The sequence below is a fragment of the Balaenoptera physalus genome, assembly GCF_965194825.1.
Source record: "Balaenoptera physalus genome assembly, chromosome: 18".
NCBI lineage: Eukaryota > Metazoa > Chordata > Mammalia > Artiodactyla > Balaenopteridae > Balaenoptera > Balaenoptera physalus.
Window position 1 is genome coordinate 10900965 of NC_138899.1, and position 14390 is coordinate 10915354.

Genomic DNA, 14390 nt, shown 5'->3' on the forward strand with positions numbered 1-14390 from the left:
ACCACAAAGCTATCTGAAATGGAATGCTCATTTTCTCTTGATTCCTTTACTGTGTCTGAATAACTAAGGCAATTTGATTCATTGTTTAAAAAAACAAAACCCAGCCAAACCAGCTATGTGGCATGATGTAGACAACAAACAAACATTCCCCCCACCCCCGCAGCAAAACAGTTTCTTTTCCCTGAATTTCTCCCCTTTAGCTAGGTATTTTAACATCACGATATAGTCACTGTTTGGTCTCTTTTGTTTTCATAAGATGGGGTTTTCAGTATATCAACTCTCTTATTTATGTAATGAAGGGAATCTGGAACGTTCCTTCCAGGGCTTAGACTAATCCCTGGGACCATGTCCAGTTTTCTATACGTCTACATGCTGCACACAGTGTGAGAGAGAAACTGATTTTGACTGACTGAGAAGTCTGACATTGTTGCAGGATTCCCCCTCGGTCAATAGGTAGGCACAGGTGATTTGAGAGTGGGTTGTTTTCTATTCTTCCTGGTGACACGAAGCTTTGTCTTTGACTCAGGTTTGGCAGTTATATTCCACCAAGAAGTGTGGTCCCTCTGCCCTTCCGGAATGCCCATCCTGATTCCTGAATGAGAGCTCACATTGGAGAAAACCACCTCGAGTTGGCCAAAATCTGCCCTAAGACTGAGCACAGCTTTCCAATTCCCTGTGTCTGGCCGAGGGCAGAATGGGGCCAGGACCCAGTGTGTTTGATCCTTTAGCAAATCTGACAGGCTGTTTACAAACATACAGAAGGGCTGACTTCGTTCCTCAGACCTCAGGCAGGACTCTAGTTTCAGGACTGCAGCCTGAAGGAACTCACAGGGACCAAAAGAATTGGGGAGGAGATGAAATAGTTGAAAAAAGTGGCTGGTTTTCAAAGCATATGGCGAGTTTTTCAAACGCTTTAAATTCTTAATTCGCTCCTCTCCTGTTACTGTCGCTATAGTAGCCAGTGGCACTTCTTTTTGTTTTGACATTTGACATTATTTTACGCCTTTGCTCCTCCTTTCACTTCACACAAGGGCATTTTAATTTTAAAAGAAAAGTGCATCCGGAACCAGTCCTACCGCTTTCCGACTAGCTGTCTGGCATCCAGTCGGGCTCAACAGATGTTTGTTGAATGAATAAACGAATGCATGAAGTGATTCTCTCTAAAAAGTTCCGAGAAATCTTTACTTTTAGCAAAGTTTGGGTTTGTCTTCTGTAAACTCGGGATTATCACTTAAAATATCCTCTGTGGATTTGATAGGAAAATAGGCAAAGTTAGAATCTTTTGAAGAAACTCCACTAAAAAGCTATCTGAAATGGAACGTTCATTTTTCTCTCGATTCTAAAACCGTGCTTGAATAACGAGGGCAATTCCACTCAATGACTGAAAAGCAAGGGGACCCGGATCCTCCGCAGGTCCCCTGGCCAGAGATCGGCTCCGAGCAGGACAGGCTAAGGGCGCCGGGATCGGGTCAGGGAAACCAGGACCCGCGAGATGCGCCTGGCGCTGGCAGGTCCCCCAGGGCCTCGTCCCGGCGCCTGGCCGCGGCGCCGACTTCGGAGGAAGACACAGGGGCCGGCCGGTCCCCAGGGCGGGCGTGAGGGCCCCGCGCAGGTGTCGGGCCTGTGCGCGGGGTGTGCGGGGCCTGGGAGACCCGAGAGAGACGTTATTGTTACACTGTAACGAGTCTGATTAACATGCTCCTGACACTTTCTCTTAGTTTCTCGGGCTCCTAGCAACAGCGCACAAAGGCGCGGGATTGTCCCGGGCTCCGCGGGGACACGGGGCAGCCTTTGATCTGCCACCATTACAGCGGGGCTGCGCGACAGGCTCGCAGGCTCCGGGCGGCCCGCGGTCCCGGCCCACTGCGCGCCCCGGCCCCGCCCGCCCGCCCGCCCGACGGTCGCAGCTCCGGGAGCGGCCGCCGCGCGGGACCGGGGCCACGGGGCGCACCGGCCGGGTCCCGCCGGTCTTCGCGTCGGGGCGCCCCCGACCTCAGCCTTCGGGAAGCGCGGGCGCTGGGGACGCGGACTCGGCGTGTCCTGGCCCGGCGGGCCACGTCCTTCCGACGGGGCGCGCGGTCCCCGAGATCGCCGGCCCTCCCCGTCGCAAGAAGCAAACAGTAAAACCGAGCGGGTCGCTTACAGCCGAAGAACACAAAAATTTTAAAAAGACAGGCGTGAGCGACAAACAAATCCCAAAAGATTTTGTAAAACATTTTAAAAATTAAAAAAAATCTGCAGGCTTCAGCCCGTTTAGCTGAAACTGGGCTCGATCGGCAGCAAACCACCAAAAGGCGCTAAGGATGATTTCGGTTCCTTCCTACAAATCACTTTCTTTTCGTCGTTGGCAATTCTTATAGATTCATAAGGAAATATATTGCCAAATAATCGCTGGAATTTAAACAAACTCACCACCACCACCCGTCACAGAACACTAAAAAGCTGCCCGGTCCCACCGCGCAAGCTTTCTGGTACTAAGGTATTTGAAAGTAATTTATTCTCCATTTGTTCGCTCTCTTAACCCCCCATCCCACCCCGATTTAAAATAAAGCGCGGAAAGAAAGACCAAGGTTTTAACATTTAAATGTTGAGGTCGGTTGATTACTTTCCCCCTAAGTTGCAATGTGAAAACCTGCCGGGGGGCCGAGGGGGAGGGTCTCAGGGCTGGGAGGACAGTGTCCCCCAGCCTGGGACGCAAGCTTTGCGGTTACAGACCGGTTCGGTGACCCTCCGCAGCACCAATATGCACAAGATCCTGCTGTTAATCTCAGAACCCGTTTTGTACCATCAACTGCCTTCCAAGTCTTATACTAGAGGTAAAAATCAAAATCAAAACGGAAGACATTTAGCTTTCCAAGCTAACCAGAAACCACAGAAGCAGAATGCCCTTCAAATAAAAAAGCACGTATTAACTCTTCTCTTAAGACATCATTAGAAAATTCATCGTCCCTATTCAAGGTCAGTTTCCCGAACTGCCGAAGAACTATCAGGGGCTGGGATGTTCATCATAATATTTTAGGAGAGAAAAGAAAAAAAAAAAAAAAACCTACACGGTCTATTCCATTTATGCAGCAAAATATGCCAGGCAACGAGTTACTTTCAAATTCAAATTGGAGGCGGCAAGTCTTCGTTGTTGAAGACACTTTTCCCAGTCAGTCCCTGGAGGAGAGGATGTCAGGGCAGTTAGCGGTTCAATACTTGTAAATCTGAAGGGAACCGCACCCAGATGCCGGGGGACTTCCCAACTTGCGCTCAGGGATAGTGCCTGACTCCGGACTCTGCTGGAGTTCCCCTCGCCATTTCAATAAAACATGATTGTACTGATATAATCCTCTATACATTAAAATGAGGTTGTCACAGATTGTCATTAAGACCTCAGTAAAACAATGAAGACATTATTGGGAACCCCCCCTCAGGCAAGGTATTAGGGAATAAAACAATCTACACCACTCGGGTCCTATTGAGATTAATGAAAAAATTATGCCAAAAAAATCTCAATTTCATTTTCCCGTGACGGGGCTTTGCATACATACAGTCAGTCTTGCCTTACACCTGATGATTTATTAAACTAATCTGTAGTGATCACCACTGATGTTCTCAACTCAATCTTGTCCTGGCTCATTTTCTAAGTAATTGTTTCTCATTAGTTCTGATAATGTTTTAATAGTGTTACCCATAATTTAGCCCCCAAGAATTAATAACAGGGGGGTAATATGGTGAAGCAGCTTGTGATGAGCTACACAAAATATAAACAGGTATAGTTTTTAATTAATCAGATTACTGCAAGGTTCTCTTCTTGCAGTCAGTCCATTCCTAGCTGGGAGGAATTCCCCGGGTTGGGCACTGTCACATACCAAGTGGGGTCAGCTCACCCAGCCCTCCCTCCCACCCTCCCTGTATTACCTTCACCCACCCGAGGCACCAAAGAGATGTGGGTGGGAAAAGTGGGGATACCTCTTGTCTCCCAACATCTCCTTGCCTTTGTTCCTCAAGGAATGAGGCATGATGGATCTCTGACTCTGACTAAACCCTCTTCTGGGTCCCTCTTGGAGGGTCTGTGCTCAGAGAGTGGGACCTTGGTCCAGATTTTTGGCTCTAGTGTGTCCCAGTGTCATGATCCTATCATAATTGGGACCCTGGGGTTATGAGGAAGATGATAAATTTGACACTCAGGGAGACTTAAACAACAAGGTGGTTTTGTTGGAACAAAGTGTGGTTTGAGATAAAGGGCGTGGTGACCAGTCCAACAGGGTTGGAAATCTAGGAACCTGTGAGCCCGTTGGTGATGAGGGTGGGGAAGACCTAGTCAGGTCCAGGCTCTCAGGGCCCCCTGGAGACCTTGCTGAGAGGATTGCTCTTCCCGAGGTCCGCATGCCTTCACCCTGGCATCTGGGGTCCCTTAGAGTGGAGGGCTTGGCTCTCAGTGAGCCCCAGGCTCGAGGAGGTCCATCTATAGGGTTTGGGGGTTGCCTGTGTAACAGGGGTGGAGACTAGAGCGTCTCCCTTTCATCCTGTCAAAACCCGAGGTGGGGTTATCTGGACCAACACATGAGGATGGGCAGGACGGCGGAGTTGAAGTGGGGGCTGCCTGTAGGGAAGTATGAAGAAAGGCTTTTATTATCGTCTTTTGTTTAAGACGGGTCCTGCCTATGCTTCCAACACCCTGAGGGTGTCAAAATGAGAGGAGGCTTCCCTCTGCCTTCCGAGCGGTCCTCCTGTGTTTGTGTGCTGAGCGGTGGGGTCCGGCTGCGCGGGCACCTATGGTCCTGGTTTACCCGGCGGGCACAGCTGCGCAGTGGGTTGCGGGGATGGCTTCTCCTGTAACTGCTGCCCACTGTCACTGTCCGCAGTCCTGAAGCCCAGTTTGGCTGGAGGCCAGTCATCTCCCAAGTCGGTTGAGACACTGTCTTCCTCCTTCCAGCCCCTCCGAGTGAGGACGAGGCAGGCTCCCACCTTTCTTTCCAGCTAACTCTGGAGCAGCACCGGGTGACCAATGCTCTCGAGGGGTTAGGGGGGTGCGATGCCCAGGGTAGGCAGGACCCCAGCGCAGCACATCCCATCTCAGTTAAGAGCCGCCTTGTCGGATCCCATGTTTGAGAACGTTAGTTGGTGTCTCAAAGCATGTGTTTCCCAGAACTGCCCAGCCTGGATCAGGTTCCTTTGCATGCCTGTCGGAACTGCCCTGCACTGGTGGTGGATGTTGTATGACCGTATGTGGGCCTCTCCCACTTTGCTTTGGTTCCATGATGCCTTTCCTTGTATATAACCTTCAGCCCTCCTCCCCTCTTGGGCTTCCTGGAGGAACTGGAAGGGGTAGGGGAAAGTAGACCCCTGGGTGGGGCACATGGTAGGGGCCACATAGGAAAATAAACAAAAAGGGCGTAGGAGGAGGTGAAAAATGAAAATAAAAAACAACTGTTTTCTATTTACGAATTTAAATAAACAGAACAGCCTTCCCTGCGGTGTTTGTCTAAGAGTAGCAGCTTTGCTGCTGTGTAGGTCATGAAAAGGTTGGTGTAGAGTTTAAAACTTCCCATTCTGTTAATTTCTTAAAGAACAGTCGTCCAGAGTCTCCACACAAAAGCTCATGATTTAATGAGGAGCAGAAACAAAATCTCTGATTGTTGGTGTTTCAAATTTCATTGGCGTCCTCTGGCAAACACAAGTTGATCCTTCGCAGCTTCAATACCCTTTAGCCTTCAATATAAGAGCACATGCTGAATAGGGAAGAATGGCTGGTTGTTATGTTTATTTACCCTTACTACAAGCTGGGTTAACCTCTTCAAAACAGCTTTACTAAGCCCGTTAACCACACCACCCATATGACCTGTAGCAGCATCTCTAATGTGATGCAAATCTCACAGGGGACCATATGCACCAGCTCTGTGGCATTGTGTCTTCTTAGAGGCTACAAGTTTATTGCTGAGGGGGCCCTGTCCCAGCCATACATTTACAGGGGGGAAATGGCCTCAATGGCAAACAGTTAAACAGGGAAATAAAGGGAGAGAATGGATGGTCTTGTGTTTCTGCACATTTATTTTTTAATTGCTGGTAACTGTTGACCCAAAGCATTCACCCAGGATGAGGGCTTTCATAGTGATCACCTAGCAGTCCAAGGATAGGGATATTTCATTTTTTGGGGGGGGGTGGGTGGAGGTTAAAGTAATCAGTTTTGAAGATTTATTTTTAGAAGATATCTATATAAACCAGTATGGTACTTAATCAACTTTTCTATGCCATCTCTGTTGTTTTATCAGATTACTAGTGAAATAAACACCAACCCTTCATTGAGTTATTATTTTTTAAAAGGTTGGCCTTTCTTAAAATTATTTCTGGTGTCGAGTGAATAATGCACAATGTGGGAAACATCTAACATGAGCAGGGTGAAGGGAGTATACGTATTTGGGTAAGATCTGTTTCACTAAAGACCGAACTTCCCCTGGAGCAGCCCATCTCTCCCCACTATTTTATCTCCCTGTGAAATCATAAGTCCGTACTTGTAACACACTCATGAACAATAAAATCATAAGCTTGGAACCAAAAAGAAGAAAGTTCATTTTTAGAGGAATAACTGGCCAGTGAGATAACCAAAAAAAAAAAAAAAAAAAAAAATGTGATTAACATGAACTGTAAATGAAGAAAGGCTCCCATCTGGCATACTAACAAGTTGCCTTGAGTATTATGGCTTGTCTTTAAGGAACCCACTGTATATGTTCAGCCCACCTGATGAGAGCTTCATTTAGCAGATCATTTTTCCTTGATGGATATGGCAAGCCTAACAATGTTCTGGGCCTGCTTCAGTAATGGCATGTCGATCACACTCCCTCGGAAAGTAAAGGCTCCCTGGAAGACAGAGAATACAAACTTCCTGAAAGAATGCTCGGAAATTACAGGCTTCCTTTCTGCACACACTTGTACAACAAGAACATTTTAGATTCCACCTGAATTATACTGACTTTCCTACCCAACTTTTGAGAAAGCCAAAGTAAATTACAGGGGAAAGATTTCTTTTTTCCTCCTAAAGAGGAAAAAGAAAACACTTCAGCATTTTAATGGAGAGGAAAAACATCAGGCACAAGGTATTGGAAACTGCTCATTTAACTCTTGAAATCAAGCAGAAAACAAGGGCGGAAGGAAAATGTAAATACTTCCATATATACTTTTTGAAATATTGCATAGAACTGTGAAAACAGTAATATGCTCTGGCAACTGATTACTGTTTGAATAAATAATTGTATGATCAGGTTAAAGGAAGAATGCTTCCTTCTTCTTGTAACGTAATTGAGGGGTAACACTATCACGTGATGAGAAAATGTAAGGTAGGATTATACTGAGTAAAAAGAGATTCTTCTGTCGGTACACACTTTTGCAGAAAAGGATTACAGTGACAGGGGACATGAATCTGTAACAAAGAAATCATAGGTCTGTTGAATGGTGAGCCTGGAAAGAACCTGAAAGCTCCTGATTTATACCCATTTTACAGATTCACTTTTTAAAAACTTCTGCAAAAACTCATTGAATGTGTCATGTGATCTCAGTGCTGTTCTAGATGAGGACTCTGATGCCCAGAGTAGTTAAGTGATTCTCCAAGGTCACTTGACTAGGAAAAGTTAGAGCGGGGGCTAGTACTTGGGTCTCAGAACCTCAAGCCTTCATTAGAGACTCCCACATTATGATGGTAGGGTAGTTTCTTTAGTGCCTCACAAAAAGAAGAATTAAATGGACAGAAGCAGTATGAATCTGAAATCAATGTCTTGTTATTCATGTTCTTTTAATCACTTCTTTTTGCTGTTTTCAATTACAGCTCTTCTTAATTCCCCTTCTTTCTACCTGTTGGTAAGGATGCTGGTGTGAGTGGGGAGCAGGTGGTCTTTTGAGACCTGAAGGTGGGTTGGAGCAATTACAATCCTTGATGATGGTCCATTTGTATATATTGCCATCCATTTCTGGATTTTACGAGTACCACCTCTCAACAGTCAATGTTGTCATTATTCAGGACTTCTGGGATAGTCTCCTGGGCTCGCTGGAAACCCTCATCTCTTATAATAACATAGAGTTATACACAGAATGGAGGTTAAAAACATTGGCAGGGAATCCTTAGCAGTGACTTTGAAATTTGTTTTTTAATCAAGAGAGATTTAAAAGTCATTAGGATTAGAATTCTCACCAGTGCTTAGCCTTCTCAGCCCTAGAATGATAAATCGGATTCATATGAACACCTGTGTTGCCTAAAATCCTATACCGTTAAGTCATTTTCCAATCTGCCCATTTTACTATTTATACTCCCAGATTGGTCTGTGCCTAATTTCATTCAACCTAGAGCTAATTTTGGTTGTCTCTGTGACCATGATGAATTTTATGAATTTGGTTAGAAGTTCTAAGGATATTCTGTGGGTTAGCATGACATGTGAAATCAGGGCATGGGACTCGTGCTGTTTTACAAGGCAAGAGTCTAGTTTTCTTAGTGGAGTATATGATGAAGACCAAAGGCCTCCTGGTTATCCGTCCACCACGTGGATTCTGGTCCTGTAAAACAGCACATGTGTCCTGCTAAAGCTTAAATAATAGGCTAATAATAATAGAGATGAAATTAGCCTAGATGCACATGAAATCAAAATGATGCACAGAGAATCAAGATGACTTGGCTTTGGGTCTATGCCATGTTCCCTGAATCCGCTTTGGATTCCACATGCACATCACATGCACATCAAAGATGCAAAATATTTCATGTAGTTTTTCACGACAGGGAAATCATTTCTTTCTTTTATGTGGCAGATTTTGCTTGACTTCCTTTGTTAAGCTTAAGCTGGAAAACAAAAGTTAACATTTTTGTTCTTTGTTTCCTTCATCTCTGCAAATTGAGGATTTTAGTGTTAAGAATCAAGACTTCCTAATATGAATATCCTCCTGTTTTCACATCGACCTAGAATATGGTTGGTTTTTTAACATATGGATCTACATGTGAAATGTGAACAGTCTGTTGATCAGGATTTGGAAGAATGCAGATTGTCAAAAGCTACCTAGATTTGTGGGGAGGGTCTGAAACATTCCTTAATGTGTGATCATAGATAAGTTTTGGTTTCACAGCTCAGTGCGTTTCTGAGAAACTGGTGTACCATTTTGAAAAGAAGAGGGAACTTCCATCAGCTTGAAGATTCGGAATATAATTTGGTTTAAAATGCCTCTAAGTAGTAACTCATTCATGGTTAAAAGCCTTAACAACCATGACTACAACAATAATAATAGCTATAATTTCTTGAGCAGTTGCTAGCCCCAGGACTGTGCCTGGTCTTTGACATGTTTTATTTCAGGTAATGCTTGTAAAAACACTGTGAGGTAGATACTATGACCCATTCCCATTAACAAATTGTTTTTCTTTTTCTTTTCAATTGTAGTAAAAACACATAACATAAATTCACCATCTTAACCATTTTAAAGCATATGAGTCTGTAGTGTTAGATTCACACTATTGCGCAACAGATCTCCAGAACCTTTTCATCTTGCAAAAGTGGAATTCAGTACCATTAGACAACTACTCTCCATTCCCCCTCCTCCATCCCCTGGCAATGAGTATGTATTCATCTGTTTCTATGAGTATATATCCATCCCCATATTATAACTGAGGAAACTGAGGCACAAAGAAACTTGTACGAGTCTGCCCTGTAGCTCGCTAAGTATAGAACTGGTATAAAACCTAGCTCTATTTGATCCAAAGCGTGCGCTCCAGGCTTATGCCCTGGGCTTGTAGATTGTTCTCCGAGTGGGTTGCCTGGCCGCCTGAATCAGAATCATCTAATGGGGAGGTGGCTTGTTAAAATGCAGATGCTTGGGCTCCATCCTGTAAGGTTTCATGCAGAAGGTCCAGGCGTTGGCCAGGAACCCTCTGGTGATTCTAATGCACATTGAAGTTTGAGAAGCTGTGTTTTAGCTCTCTTGGGTAGAAATGGTTAGGCTGGCTTTTAAATGGGTACAACTCCATCCCTGCTCTCAAGGAGCCTACAGTTTGCAGGAGGAGACACGGAAGAAAAGAAGCAGGTGCCATAAAATGCAACAAGAATTAGAGAATAAGCCAGTGTTATGAGTAGGGAGATCAGAGGCCTGAAGAGTCTGCCCTTCTTACCAATCAGGACCATGTTTGCCATTTCACACTGTTGACTTAGACATGATATTGTGTACCTAGTGCATGTCATGCATTTCCCGCTAGAGTTGTCATGGGGCTCCACCTCCGCACAACGGGCTTTTATTCAGCAATTACCTATTGAGTTATTTGTTGTAATAAATCACTAGTCAGCCACTGTGGCACCTCTTACTATACACATGTCTATGGCTTCAGCCTCCTGGAAATGAAGAGCAGTATCACCTTAGCATAGGTGTTATCTGTATAGGAAGGAAAACAATTACTTATTGGGCTGTACTTTTTCTAACATCTGGGTCATTGCCTGGTGGTAAGATAGGCACAGAAATAACATGAACTTTATCAGACCCTGAAGTTCTTCAATGGGGGAGAACCTGACTTACAATTTGATGGCAAAAGGACCGGTGATCATGATGGTGATGATGACAAGAGTAATCACATCTATGGGAAATATTCATATATTTTACATTTCTGGCACTTAGCACTTGAGAATTTTTTTCTGTAGAGTACTAAAAGAGTACTTTTCTAGCACCCATAAATTGATCTAATCCTTTCCCTACTCATTGTATTTTCAAATAACTTCTCTGGGCATTCAGGGAGCTCTCTCTGGCACATTCCCATGATGATGTTGCTCTGTCAGAATTAATGATAATATTTGAGCACAGCTGCTATACGCCTTCTTTTTCAGAGTGACACTTTATTTCTTCCTCTATGATGCTAAGTCTTATGCCCAATGAATTATTTACCTCATTACAGTTCCCAGTGAATTCCTAAAACTTTTAGTCAGTGTTGGCCACTATGGAATTTGTCTTTAGGACCTTGGTTGTGCCCTCTTCTTGCTAAACTCTCTCAGGCCCAGCCCTGACTTCCCATCACATAGCTCTTCCTTACTCCCGAAGTTAATTGCTCCTTGATACCCCTCAAAATGGGGAAAATGATGCTCACAGAGACACAAATGGGCACTGTTTCATTCTTTCTTTCCTGTTTTTCAACCTATCACACTTGGAGTCCTTGGACAGGCCCTAGTATGGCCTTGGTCCCCTCACAATTTGGCTAAGGGGTAAGGATTTAAGTTTGGTTACCAGGCACCCAAAGCTCAGTGGGGAGGCTGCCTGGCTCCCAGGCTGGCCAGCAGAGGTCTTGCTGAGAGACTGCTGGGACACCTTCCTAATTGGGACCGTGATGTTATTTTTCTAAAATATCAGATAAGATCATCCATTTGCTTAAACCTTGCTTTGGCTCCCTTTGGACTTACAAAATCAAGTGCAATCTCCTTAGCTGGGGGCCCAGGGCTCCCCACGGTGAGACCAGGCCCTGCCTCTGCTCTCAGCTTAGTCTCCTGCCAGTCTACACACACACACACCTCTGCACCTCTCCCACAGGCTCTGCTCTCTGCTCTGATGGTCCTTTCCCTGTCTGTCCGGCAAACTGCTCCTTATGCTTCAAGACGTCAGAAGATGTCATGTCCGTGAAGCATTTTTAGACTTCCCTGGTTGGGCTCATTTCTCTCCTTCCTTCCCTTACACGTCCTCCTGTAACAACATTTGTCACACTCTACTGTAATTATTTGTTTACGTCGCTGTCTTTCTCACTATGTTGGGAAGCCCTTGAGGACAGGGTCTCACATATCTTTGAATCCCCAGAATCCAGCACCCAAAACATGGTTCTGAGTGAAGCTTGTTTCTTTTGTGGGGCCTGAGCTGGGTGACTGAGGGGACAATGACTTGGGAAGACAGAATCACTCTTACCTTTCTGTTCTCCTATACCTGCAAGTGTCTTTCTGTGCCACTTGATCTTTCCCTGGTCTGGTAATACTCCCTGGTCAGTTGGCCAACACTTGCTGAGCCTCCAGTAGGACACAGGGACTGACCTAAGCAAATGTGATGTTGGGTTGGGGTCAGGTTAACTCATGCAAATGACTTAACGGTTGAAGTGCAAGTGAGTCTATCTGTAAGTGGTGCTTAAGGAATTAGATGCTGCAGAGAGAAAGAGCCATCAAAACGGGGTGGTTTGGCCTCGGAGGGGCTTTGGGGAACAGTACTTTATTTATTTATTTAGCTGCACCGCATAGCGTGTGTGGTCTTAGTTCCCCAACCTGGGATTGAACCTGGGCCCTCAGGAATGAACGTGTGGAGTCCTAACCACTGGACCACCAGGGAATTCCCAAGGGAACAGGTACTTTTAAAGTCAGCTTTAGAAGGTGAGAGATGCCAAATGAAGGTCAAGAGAGGGGCAGGGGAAACAGAGCAGTGTATCCATATGTGCGAGTGGGGTTGGCCTTCTGTGTTCGACAAGAGCCCCCTGTACTTCTGGTCATCAGTGACTCAATAGATCAAGCAAAATGAAGGACCACAGTATGAGTTACTGGATCTGTCTGTTGATGAAGGGGTTTCTCTAGGGCCTGAGGAAAGGGAGCCTAATCTAGCCTCAATGAGAGCAATCTGGAAGAGGGACAACAGACTTTCCTCACGACAAAGCACACAGGACTCAGTCCCTGCTTGATGCAGCCAGATTGGAACCCACAGGGCTCCCTCTGTTCTTGCTCCCTGCCCTGGTGGACCCAAGGGGGCCCTGGACCCTGAGGGGGAGGAAATTGAACCACTTGTTTCCTTTCCTTTATTCTGGGTAATTTTTTCTCTGTTCTAGAGTAGTCTGGGGATCCAACAATCTGATTTACAGATACAAAAACTGCAGTTCAGTTATTAGTTCATCTTTTTAAAGGAACTTATGAGTAGGATAGGACTAGAATCTTGGGTTTTTCACCCCAAATCTCAAACTCTTCCCACTAATCAGTATACCTCAAAGCATGTCTGGTAACCATGGTACATAAGATGATTATAGAAAAAATTAATATCAAAAATTTTTAATATATATTATTTTACATATACTATATTTAAAAAATTTTGATGTGATTTATAAAAAATAAATAGCATATCTAAACTGTTATTTCAGAGATATTATTACTTAGAATGAGGCTGAAAAAATTAATATATATAGGTAAGGCCCAGATAAGCAAGTATGTGAAAATGCAATTTTAATAACTGGCTTGGGAACAACTGAAATGCAACGTGCTTCCATCCTGAGTTTCCACTTGGACGCTTTTACTATAATTATTATGATGGCAGAAATACCAAAGGATATTTTCAGTGAGAAAAAATTCAATAATAAAAATGTGAATGACATTTTAAGTCCTCAAAAAACCCAAAGCATTTGTAAGAAGGATTAAAGGAGGTGACATTTGATCTTTGTGCTTCTGAATATCAGTAACCCTTTGTTTTATGGATAAACCATCTTTTAAAACTGCCATTGAGAGTAAAAGAATACTATTGAGGACTTGGGGAATAGAGAACATGTTTTTCTTTTTTTAACACTTTAAATTGTAGTGATAATTTGATAGGTATTTTAATATTTTGAATTAAAATTCAATAGTCGTTCACTCTATGACCAGAGAATTTACAGATGTTAATATATCTCTACTTGAAATTTCTAAAAGCTCAACTGAAGTCATTCAACATGGGCAATTCACATTGGGCTAATCTGTCTTTACTACTAGCACTGAAATTCTGACAGGTGATATTCCATGGCCTTTGATGGGGTGGCCCTTTAAATGATTCATAAGAATGTAACAGTTGAAATATTTGAAGGGGGTTTGTTTTGTGCCTGAGTGGGGAATATAGTGACAATTCGGGCCTATTGAACTGCTTCAACAGGATCCCTTCAGCCCCTGCCTCAGAGCACAGCCTCTGAGGGGGTGTCGGGTGCTGGGTATCCTGCATCCTGGGCAGCCTGTTGGATTTATTTTCCAAGTTCTGAAAGGTGGAAAAGCCTGGAGAAGCTCCCTCCTTATCCCTCCCATCCCTCCCCATCTTTCCCCTGTGGCTCTCTGGCTTGAAAAAAGAGCACAGAACCCTCCATGGAGAATGGGATGGAGGGTCCTGTATGCCCCCCAGTGCAGTTCCAGCTGCCAGGTCAGTGCTGCCTGAGAGGACGTGGGGAATCACCTGTCCAAGCGGCCCCTCTGTATTTAATTCTTTTAAATCCATTTAAAAGAATTAAAAAACTTATCAGCCGGAGGAGATAGGAATCAGATGCAGGTGACCAGCAGTTGGGAGCACGGCTATGCCGGAGGCAGTGGTGAAACAGGATAGTTTTCAGCAGACGGTGAGCAGGAAAAGGAAGACTACTAGCGAAGACAAATGGCCTGACACGTTTATAAAAAGAGGAAATTCTTTGGAACATGGCACCTGAGTGGATA

At 44.6% G+C, this 14390-nt stretch overlaps 1 protein-coding gene across 9 annotated transcripts in view; it reads right to left on the reverse strand.

The window, feature by feature from the left end:
• CLYBL (citramalyl-CoA lyase) overlaps positions 1–14390 on the reverse strand; it is a 256049-nt gene that overhangs the window by 13736 nt on the left and 227923 nt on the right. For 5 of the 9 annotated variants that reach the window (XR_014255987.1, XR_014255988.1, XR_014255989.1 and 2 more), the window contains exon 8: positions 6724–6843. Coding sequence is in view for 5 of the 9 variants with exons in the window: in XM_082434690.1 (XP_082290816.1) it covers positions 6748–6843 (96 nt within the window). In the remaining 4 variants the exon portion in view is untranslated. Of the gene's footprint in view, positions 1–5572; positions 5718–6723; positions 6844–7160; positions 8807–14390 lie in introns of those variants that run through there. The other 4 variants (XM_082434689.1, XM_082434688.1, XM_082434691.1 and 1 more) reach the window with 3 other exon arrangements.